We start from the raw sequence: 10,215 nt of genomic DNA on the forward strand, positions 1-10,215 counted from the left end.
TGCTTGCAGCCCAGAAAGCCAATTGTTTCCTGGACTGTATCAAAAGGAACCCAGCAGCAGGTTGAGGAAGGTGGTTCTCATCCTCTGTTCCACTCTCATGAGACCCTTCTGGAGCACTGCATCCAGCCCTGGGGTCCCCAGCCTTGGAAGGACATGGACGTGTTGGATCAGGTCCAGAGGAGGGCCATGAAGACGATCAAGGGAGCACCTCTCCTATGAAGACAGGCTGAGGGAGCTGGGGTTGTTCAGCCTGGAGAAGAGAAGGCTATCGGAAGACCTTAGAACAGCCTTCCAGTACCCAAAGGGGGCTACAAGAAAGCTGAGGAGGGACTCTTTGTCAGAGGATGTAGTGATAGGACAAGGGGCCATGGTTTTAAACTTAAGAGGGTAGATTTAGATGAAATATAAAGACAAAAAAAAAAAAAAGATGTACATGATGAGACGTGGGAACAGGTTGCCCAGTTGTTCCACTGTGGATACCCCATCCCTGGAAGTGTTCGAGTTCAGGTTGGATGGGGCTTTGAGCAACCTGGTGTAGTGGGAAGTGTCCCTTCCCATGGCAGGGCACTGGAACTACATTATCTTTAAGGTCCCTTCCACCCCAAACCATTACAAAATTCTATAAATGTGATGTTCATAAGGAACTGAGAAAGAGAACTCAGACTTCCCAACTTTAAAGAGAAAAGAAATTAAGTTTCAGCACAGCTTGGCAACCTTTGTACCGTTGTTCACTGCATTACTTTTCTCAACAAATTATGACACTGTCCAACAGATACAGCAACACTCAGTCTCCCACAATATAAGGCAGAATTTGTTATTCGCAAAGCTCTTAAACAAACCCCTATATTTTTACTCATTTCTGCACAATGAAACTGATAAAATAGAAGAGTTATATTCTACTGAAGAGAATGCAAGGGCAAAATGCACCTCTATGCTATCAACTGTAATTGGTGGTGCTGAGTCCTCCTAGGGCCTTGCTCTAAAATAAGCCCCTCAACATTTACCAGAAAGGGGTAAATAGGGGCACAGAAGGTGCAGCCTGTTATTCCAGGCCTCTCATTGTAATCCAGGCTCTAAGCATCCACCAGCAATTAAAATAGAGAAAAGGTACAGACCTCTACCAGAAATGAGCAGTTTTGTTACCAAAAATGGTTACTTCAGTCCATACTTTTGGTTTCTTTTCTTCTTCAGGGAAAGAAGACTCCCTGATATCCGGGGGAAATTTGTCAGCTATTTTTCATGTGCTCTCATAGCCTGGAGTCTGAAGAAAAAGGAAGAAGACAGTAATTTGAAGAGAGAGTAGAATGGCTCCTTTGTGGCTTCTGGTAATATTGGGGTCATTAAAATATTTTAAAGTTCTATGAAAGTTCAGACTTTCTGAAAGCAGACACCACCACCAAACACAAGCTGCACAGATCCTAGCTCAGTCAGAATAGGGCTGCTCAAACAAATCCAGTGGAAACAGTTCAAATGGATCTGAATAAATAGATAAATAAATAAATAAATAAATAAATAAAGCGAGCTTTACTTGGTATGATGAGCCCTTCTTCTGTGGACACTGCAAAAAGAAACATTCAACGTGACTCCAAGGAAATGATATCACTACTTACAAAAAGCCTTTGTGTAGCTCCGAGGATTATCTGTCTTTCAGCAAACCTCTTACCAAGTCTTCTTGCCTTGCTCGAACGAGCTGCACAGCCTGGGACTGTGAACAAGTGCAAGTACAAAATCTTGTAACCAAGTGCAAGGTCCTGCACCTGTTTCAAGTAAATCCCAAGCACAACTACAGGCAGAGAATGGCTTGAAAGCAGCAATGAGGAGAAGGACCTGGGGGCGTTGGATGACAAGAAGCTCAACATGAGCTGGGAATGTGAGCTTGTAGCCCAGAAAGCCAACCATATCCTGGACTGCATCAAAAGAAGTATGGCCAGCAGGGCGAGGGAAGGGATTTTGTACCTCTACTCAGATCTCGTGAGACCCCACCTGGAGCACTGTGTTCAGTTCTGGGGCCACCAGCACCAGAAGGACATGGACCTACTACAGAATCACAGAATCACAGAATTGTCTAGGTTGGAAGAGACCTCAAGATCATCGAATCCAACCTCCAACCTACCTTTCAGTAAAGAAGTTCTTCCTAACATCCAACCTAAAACTCCCCTGGCACAACTTTAGCCCATTCCCCCTCGTCCTGTCACCAGGCACATGGGAGAACAGACCAACACCCACCTCGCTACAGCCTCCTTTACTGTACTTATAAAGAGCAATAAGGTCACCCCTGAGCCTCCTCTTCTCCAGGCTGAACAAGCCCAGCTCCCTCAGCCGCTCCTCTTAGGACTTACTCTCCAGACCCCTCACCAGCTTCGTCACCCTTCTCTGGACTCTCTCAAGCACCTCGATGTCCTTCTTGTAGCGAGGGGCCCAAAACTGAACACAGTACTCGAGGTGCGGCCTCACCAGAGCCGAGTCCAGGGGGACAATCACCTCCCTAGCCCTGCTGGCCACACTGCTTCTTATACAAGCCAAGATGCTGTTGGCCTTCTTGGCCACCTGAGCCTATTAGAACAAGTCCAGAGGAGGCCCACAGAGATTAATTGAGGGGCTGGAGCAGCTCTCCTATGAAGACAGGCTGAGAGAGATGGGGTTGTTCAGCCTGGAGAAGAGAAGGCTCTGGGGAGACCTTAGAGCAGCCTTCCAGTACCTAAAGGGAGCCTACAGGAAGGCTGGGGAGGGACTTTTTGTCAGGGAGTATAGTGATAGGACAAAGAGGAATGGCTTTAAACTAGAAGAGGATAGATTCAGATTAGATTTTAAGAGTGTTTTTGTTTTTTTTCCTGTGAGGGTGGTGAGGCACTGGAACAGGTTGCCCAGAGAAGCTATGGATGTACCATCCCTGGAAGTGTTCAAGGCAAGGTTGGATGGGGCTTTGAGCAACCTGGTCTAGAAGAAGGTGTCCCTGCCCATGGAAGGGGGTTTGTAGTGAGATGATCTTTATAGGCCCTTGAACCCGAACCATTCTGTGATTTATTCTGTAATTCTAGTCTCACAGGGCTAGGAACACACAGCCTTTTTGCAAGAGCTCAGAGCCTCATCCAGAAGACTGCTTGTTTGCAAGAATCATCAGTGGAGGAAAGCACAAGGGAAGGCACACTGTAGAATCCAATAAAAGTTGTGTTTGGAAGGGACCTTAAAGGTGATCCAGTCCAACCCCCCAAAACCAAACACCAGGGACCCTTCCCACCTCTTGGGACATCATGATTCTTGAAGGAGTCTGTAGGATGCAGAGAGAGTCAAAGTGAAAGGACACTGCCTTCATCCAATTTCCCCATGAATAATTTAAAAATAATATTAAACCAAAGGTAAAATAAACATTTAATAAATATTGAAATTAAAAAAATAATCCACTCATGATTGTCACTGATGACAAGAAGGTGCTTTGCTTTTAATACAGGTTGGGCTCACAGCTGAGTTTGAGGGAGCTTTTCAGAATCTGAAAACCAACAACAAACCTGTCAAAGTATTATCGAGTTCAATGCAGAAAATAGTAGTTTCCCATAAAACAATCCTAAAGAACTGAACCACCAGATCCTTAGTGTAACTTTAGGATTTTGCAGTAACTCACTAATATTCTCAAGAATATAAGCTGCACCAGCTTTAGACCAAAGCAGATGGTGCAATATTTTCTATCCTCAAGCACCCAAGAATTATAGGTAATGCACTCCCTGGATGAACCCCTGAGACCCTCTAGAGCCTGCTAGCTGCATCTTTCCACCAGTGCTGGTGCATCCTGTAATTTTATTCCTGTCTTTCTTTTCCCACTATGAAATCCATCCTGAAAGAGCAATTAGGAGTAATCCTGTGTCTGATATAAATGGGAGAGTTTCCTGCAGGACGTGCTGTAACCCATGATGGCATAGGTGGCCCTTGAGGGTTACATCTAAATGGGGCTCTCAGGTTTTGCTGCTAGTGTGTCTGCTGAATACACCCAGCTGTAAAAAGTTGTGCATATTGGTGTAAAAATCCAGAACACATCCATATCCAAAGCACATTGTTTTTCCATATCATGGTGAACTCTTCTGGCAGCCACTGACCCTGTGTTTTGCAGCATATCCTCCACAGCCCTGTCACTGTGACAGCAGGGCTGGAGACAGAACTGTTAATAAAAATCCCATGGACTTTGAGACCCAGCAAGTTTTCTCATTCCTGGTACCCTAGAGCTGAGATTGGTGGACCAGGAGGTTTCACCCATCCTGTCACCATAGATGCAGCCACTGCTTTTACCACTTGCAGGTACAGCAGCTCCACCTCATAACTGATGCAAGGCGTTAGTGCAAGATTGTACTTTTTGCACAATGCTTTTGTGCATTGCTTGTTGCAAATATCACCCAATGCGTTGTCCACTAAATGTTGCTGTGGTGAGCCTGGGGAGGCTTCAGCACCATGAAAGCCAGGCTGCTCTGGAGGAATTTGGTGACCCTAGGATCCCACCCTACCCCCTCAGCTTCAGAGTACCTCATGGGCACCTCACCACAGTTTGGGTGCTAAGAGTTACAGCGGTGAAAATCCCACCTCAATGCAGCTCAATTTCAGCTTCATCAGCAGTTTGATGGAGCCAAAACACGGGACCAAGCTGGTTCTTCTGGGATGAGGGAGTTTTCCACCCCTGGCTGCAGGGATCACCACCATCCAGCCCAGCATTGCTGTGTCCAGGTCCACAGTCCCCAGGCTGGGATTTAGGAGAGACAGCTATAATTGAAAAGCATCTGTACACATTTCAGCTGCTGGTGTCAGGCTCTCGGCATGAGTCCCAGCTGCCAGGCACTACATCCACATTCCCTGTGCCTTTCCCATTCATCCCTCCAGCCTGTCCAGCTCCTGCAGAGGTCTGGGGCCCAAATCCCTCTGGGGTTTGAGCTTTTCTCAGGATCTGCCCACCCCAAGGAGAGATGCCAAAAAGTGCAGGTGTGGGGCATTGGGAGGAGTGGTGATGCCAGAGAGGGTGAAACCATAAAATATAGAATGACTCGAGTTGGAAGGAACCTTAAAAATCATCCCATAGGCAGAGATGCCACCCAGTAGATCAGGTTGCTCAGGGCCTCATCTAACCTGGTCCCGAACACCTCCAGGGATGGGGCATCCGCAGCTTCTCCAGGCAACCTGTGCCAGTGCCTTACTACCCTCTGAGTGAAGAATTTATTCCTAGTGTCTAATCCATTTCTCTCCAATGTGGAGATCAGGATGTCATGTGGGACCATGTCAAAGACCTTGCAGAAGTCCAGCTTGGTGACATCAGTTGGTTTTCCACTGTTGACTGATGCAGTCACCCCATCACAGGCCACCAAGTTGGTCAGGCATGATTTGCCCTTGGTGAAACCATGCTGGCTGTCTCATCTTTGTCTTGCATGTCTCGCCCTTGTCTTGCCTTGACATTGCTTCCAGGAGTATCTTTTCCATGATCTTTCCTGGCACAGAGGTGAGGCTGACCTGTCTGTTCTTCCCTGGGCTCTCCTTTCTACCCCTTTTAAAAATGGGAATGATGTTTCCCTTTTTCCAGTTACTGGGAAGTTTGTCTGGCTGCCAGGACTTCAAATATGATGAAGGGAGGCTTGGTGACTCCATCAGCCAGTTCCCTCAGGACGCTGGGAAGCATGTCATCGAGCCCCATAGTCTTGGGTGCTTTCTTACCCAGGGGGATGTGCTCTAAGTCCTTGTGTTCTGAGGGAAACATCCTTAAGGAGCTGCCAGCTCTGCTCAGCTCCTTTTCCAGCAGACACTGGGTGCTGGAAGTCCCCCATCAGGATGACAGCGTGTGAGCATGATGCTTCCTGTAGCTGAAGCAAGAAGGCCTCATCCACAGGCTGCCCTTGGTCAGGCAGCCTGGAGCAGACCCCGACCACAAGGTGTCCTTTATTGGTGTGGTCCATAACTCTTACTCACAAGCTCTCAGCCCAGCTAGCTTACTGCCCACAACACTCTTGCCCCACCTGGATAGCTGTGCCCCATCCAGCATCAGCACACCTGGCCCCTCAAAAATGCACCCAATGTCACAGAACCCAAACCCTTGGGCATGGCACCAGCCTCTCAGCTAAGCATTCACTTGTCCCATTTGTCTCCTTCTTCCTGGGTCCCAGTCGCCAACTGGGAGGCCAAAGGTGAACACTACTTGTGCTCCCCATCCCTTCGATATTTTTCCAAGGGACATAAGATCCTTTTTATATTTCAGAATGTCCTTGCTAGAGCATCGCCTTGCTACTTGAAAATGTAGGAAGGTGTGGTGGTCTTTCGGACCCAAGAGAATTGTTAGCCCTAATATCATGAATGTGGACCCCAGGCAGGCAGAAATTCTCTGTGGAGAGATAGTCTGGACGGCAAATGGGAGCCTTGGTGCCTCTTGTAGATGAGTCTCCAATGACTTAACACCCTTCATGCCTTCTTTGTGGCACTGGTTTGGATACAGTTGGGAGAGACTGAGCCCACCCTGTGTGTTGGTCTTTCTGAGGTCTTTACTATTTCTCCCCGAGTCTCCTCTCTCCTGCCTTAGGACCTCATTTCTATTGTGCAGGGGCACTTCAGGGGCAGGGGGAGGTTTCTTTTCCAGCTCTGATCAGACAAGGGTCTGCTTTTCCTTGTCCTGTGAGTCCAATACCCTTCCAATACCTCGCTCTGCAAGCATGGCACCCAGAGGAGATTCAGGGCTTGTGGGAAAACACAGTTATAAAAAGGCAGAACAACAGAGAATTTTATTAACTTTCAGCATCTCAGCTGATTTTCACCTCTCCTTCCCCTGTGCAGCGGGGCTCCTCTCACTTGGCAGATCACAGAACTAAACAACGGTTTGGGCTGGGAGGCACCTTAAAGACCATCTCTTTCCAGGTGCCCAGGACACCTCCCACAAGACCAGGTTGCCCAAAGCCCCATCCAACCTGACCTTGAGCACTTCCAGGGATGGGGCATCCCCAGCTTCTCTGCATGACCTGGACCACTGTCATCATGAAGAATTTCTTCCTAAGATCTAATCTAAATCTACCACCTTTTATTTTTAAGCTGTTACCCCTTGTCCTGTCTCTACACAACCTGATAAATCCCTCCCCAGCTTTCTGGTGGGCTCCCACGAGAGATGGGAAGGGCTGGCATGCCAGTGGCAGCACTCAGCACCCCTCTGGGCTCCCTGGGCAGAGCAGGGTGAGCCTGGAGGGAGGAGGTTTTTTTGTCCAGCCGACATGCACCGGGCTCACACCAGGTGAGCTCCACTTTGGTGCAAACAGCCCAGACCTCAGCGGCTTCACTTGTGGAACCCCTCTGCTGACATCTGCCACCCTTCGAGCTGCTGATGCCCATTCTCCTGACCCCCACCCCACCTCCTCCACATCCAGCGTCATCCCAGCTCATTCGCTCTGCTCTCTTCAGACTTTTGTATTACCCAGTCCTCGTGGTGCAGATTATCCCGCCTGTGGCAGAGCCTTGCATAGCTCAGAGGGAGCTGAATCCCACGTTGATCAGGTTTCCGTCAAGCACTAAATTCACCCTGCGGCTCCTCCCAGCCCAGCTGTGTGCCTGGAGGGCTCATGCTTGGTTCTTCAGCTCATTAACCCCAAGGAGACTGCTTGGCATCTTAACTAATTACAGCAGGGATGACAGCCTCCTCACACACACGTGCGAGTAGGGGAGGTTGGACCCATTTCTGGGTTCCCCTGCTGTTACTGAGCCGTTTTTGCAGCTGCTCCTACCAAGGCCTTGCACCAGCCTTAATGATTTCTGACTGATTGCTCTCCTCCCACTTCTCTGTCAACCTTTGGCTGCTTTTCCCTTGGCTTCTCCTTGCCACCCTAGCACATGTGTTAATCAAGCATTTTGTCATCATGAGTGATGTTCATTAGCAGCAGGCGAGGTGCTGAGATGGGACTGGCATCCCTGACCCCCCTCCTCCTCCCCGCCAAAAATGCTGCCCCAAGCATTTCTTCTCCTTCCCTTGCCTGCAGCACTTTTCTGGCACTGCTTGCTGCCTCTGACCCTTACACCCAGGGTGCCGCGTGTGGACCAAGTTTTCACCCCAGCCCACAAGAAGACCCTGGCCCAGACCTTAGGACCCCATTGCTGCCTGTCCCCGGGGCTGATGGAGATGCTGACTAATGGCACAGGGCGAGGGTACCAGCGGGTGGTGTGGGTACACCCTCCCCGCTACTGCAGCTGCCATCACCCTGCTCCCCAGCACCTGCAGCATCCCTCACACCCCCTCCTGAGCCACTGCCTGGGGCACAGCCCTGGGTAATGGGGGCCTGGGGGCTGCCTGCTGCTGCCTCCTGCCTGTCGCCACCATCCAGCCGAGCCCCGGTGTCCTGTGCTGTCAGCCACGGCAGGGACAGGTATTTCTGCACCTCGATGGCCGGGCTCCGGCGGTCGGGGTCCAGCCTCAGCAGGCGACGGAACATCTCCTGTGCCCCATAAGCAAAGCCCTGCCAGGATGGAGGCGCCTCCCGCCCCTCCACACCGCTCTGCCAGGTGCTGAAGTCCTCAAACTGGGGGTCAGGGCTGGCAGCCACAGCCCAGGGGAAGCAGCCGGTGCAGAGGCAGAAGAGCAGCACGGCAAAGGCCCAGACATCAAGGCTGGAGTCCAGCTCCAGAGTGTCTGAGCCCTGGAGCAGGCAGAGCTCTGGTGGGGAATAGGGCAGGGTGCTGGACATGGCACGAACGGCAGAGCCCTGCAGGCGGGTGAGCCCGAAGTCGCCCAGCTTCACCCGCCGGCACTCACAGTCGAAGAGCAGCACATTGTCCAGCTTGACGTCCCGGTGGACCAGGGCCCGGCTGTGCATGAAATCCAGGGCCTCCGCCAGCTGGGAGGCGCAGCGTTTCACCAGCACCTCCGCCAGGCCCTCCTGCAGGAACGGCAGCCCTGTCACCACCTGCCACAGGGCGTGCTGCAGCCCCCAGCACCCTGACTGGTGCCTCCAGCATGGGCTTCACCCCATAACAGCCCCCAGACACATCCCCATGCTGCTAAGTGTGTCCCAATTCACAACAAGAGGTTGGTTAGGGTTAGGGTTGGGGTTAGGGTTAGGGTTGTTTGGGTTCCTGCCCCCTCCCTGCACCCCCTGCCACGCCACCCCAGTACCTTCTCCTCCCTATTCCCTCCCCAGCAGCCCCCCAGCAGCCCCCCAATCCTTGTCAGAGTCCCTGAAATTCACGCACCCCTGGGGTGAGGAGGGTGCACAGGTCCCCAGCAGGAGCGAGCTCCTGCCCGAAGGCAAAGTGCGTGGCGCTCTCGAAGGCGACGGGCAGAGCACGGATGCAGGCAGCGTGGCCAGAGAGGCACAGGGCGATGCAGTACTCCCGCAGGAACGCCCTCCACTCCGTGTTCTCCTTCAGCATCAGCTTGAGGACCACTGGTGAGCCTGACAAGCCGGGAGAGGGTCAGCAGCTCGGAGGGATGCTAGGGGTGAAGTGGCCATGGGGTGAATCAAGACAGGGACCCCCCAAAGCTCCTCACCACCATCCCGGGGCTCGGTGAGCACCACACGGCCATAGGTGCCGCTGCCCAGCTCCTCCAGCACGGTGTACTGCTCCTCCAGCTCCTGCCGTGGCACGGCCTGGCCCGTCTGCACCATCAGCTGCTCCAGGAACACCTCGTTGTCCTCCCCGTCCTCCTCTGACTCCTCCATGGGCCCTGCAGAGCCAAAGCACCCCACGCTAGTGTGATGTCCCCCCCCCATCGCACACAGGGGAAGCCTGGGGACACCCAGCTGGTGCTGCCCAGTCCAGCCCAGCTTAGTCCAGCTGAGCGCAGCCCACACCAGTACAGTCTGAAACAGCCCAGTACAGCCCTCTTCAGTCCCGTTCAGCTCTCCCAGCCCAATGCTGCCCAGTCCAACCCAGTCTAACCCAGTCCAATCCAGTTAGCCCAGTCCAGCCCACCCAGCCCACTGCTGCCCAGTCCAGTCCAGTCTAGCTCAGCTCAGTCTAGTGAAGCGCGAGGTCCAGTCCTCTTCAGTCCATCCCAGTCCTGCTCTTTCCAGCCCAGCCCAGTCCAATGCAGCCTAGCCCAGTCCAACTCATTCTAGCCCAGTCCAGCCCAGCCCAACCCAATTAGCCCAACGCAGCCCAGCCAGCTTGCTCTGCCCCCATGGACAGCCCCACATCCCACCCCACATCCCCCCACAGCAATGGGTGAGTGCTGGCTCTGCCCTTTGCCCACTCCCTGCCCTTCTCTCCTCCATCCTCAGC

At 52.1% G+C, this 10,215-nt stretch overlaps 1 protein-coding gene across 1 annotated transcript; it reads right to left on the reverse strand.

Annotated features, from left to right (window-relative positions):
* Positions 1-8,123: 8,123 nt before the first annotated feature.
* Positions 8,124-9,653, reverse strand: SBK3 (SH3 domain binding kinase family member 3). Its single transcript, XM_032205083.1, has 3 exons — positions 9,482-9,653; positions 9,184-9,386; positions 8,124-8,870 (listed from the first exon to the last, which is right to left on the reverse strand). The coding sequence occupies exons 1-3, from the start codon at positions 9,651-9,653 to the stop codon at positions 8,124-8,126; spliced, it is 1,122 nt and encodes a 373-aa protein (XP_032060974.1).
* Positions 9,654-10,215: the final 562 nt, after the last annotated feature.

Source organism: Aythya fuligula, chromosome 32 (assembly GCF_009819795.1).
Source record: "Aythya fuligula isolate bAytFul2 chromosome 32, bAytFul2.pri, whole genome shotgun sequence".
In the NCBI taxonomy this organism is placed as follows: domain Eukaryota; kingdom Metazoa; phylum Chordata; class Aves; order Anseriformes; family Anatidae; genus Aythya; species Aythya fuligula.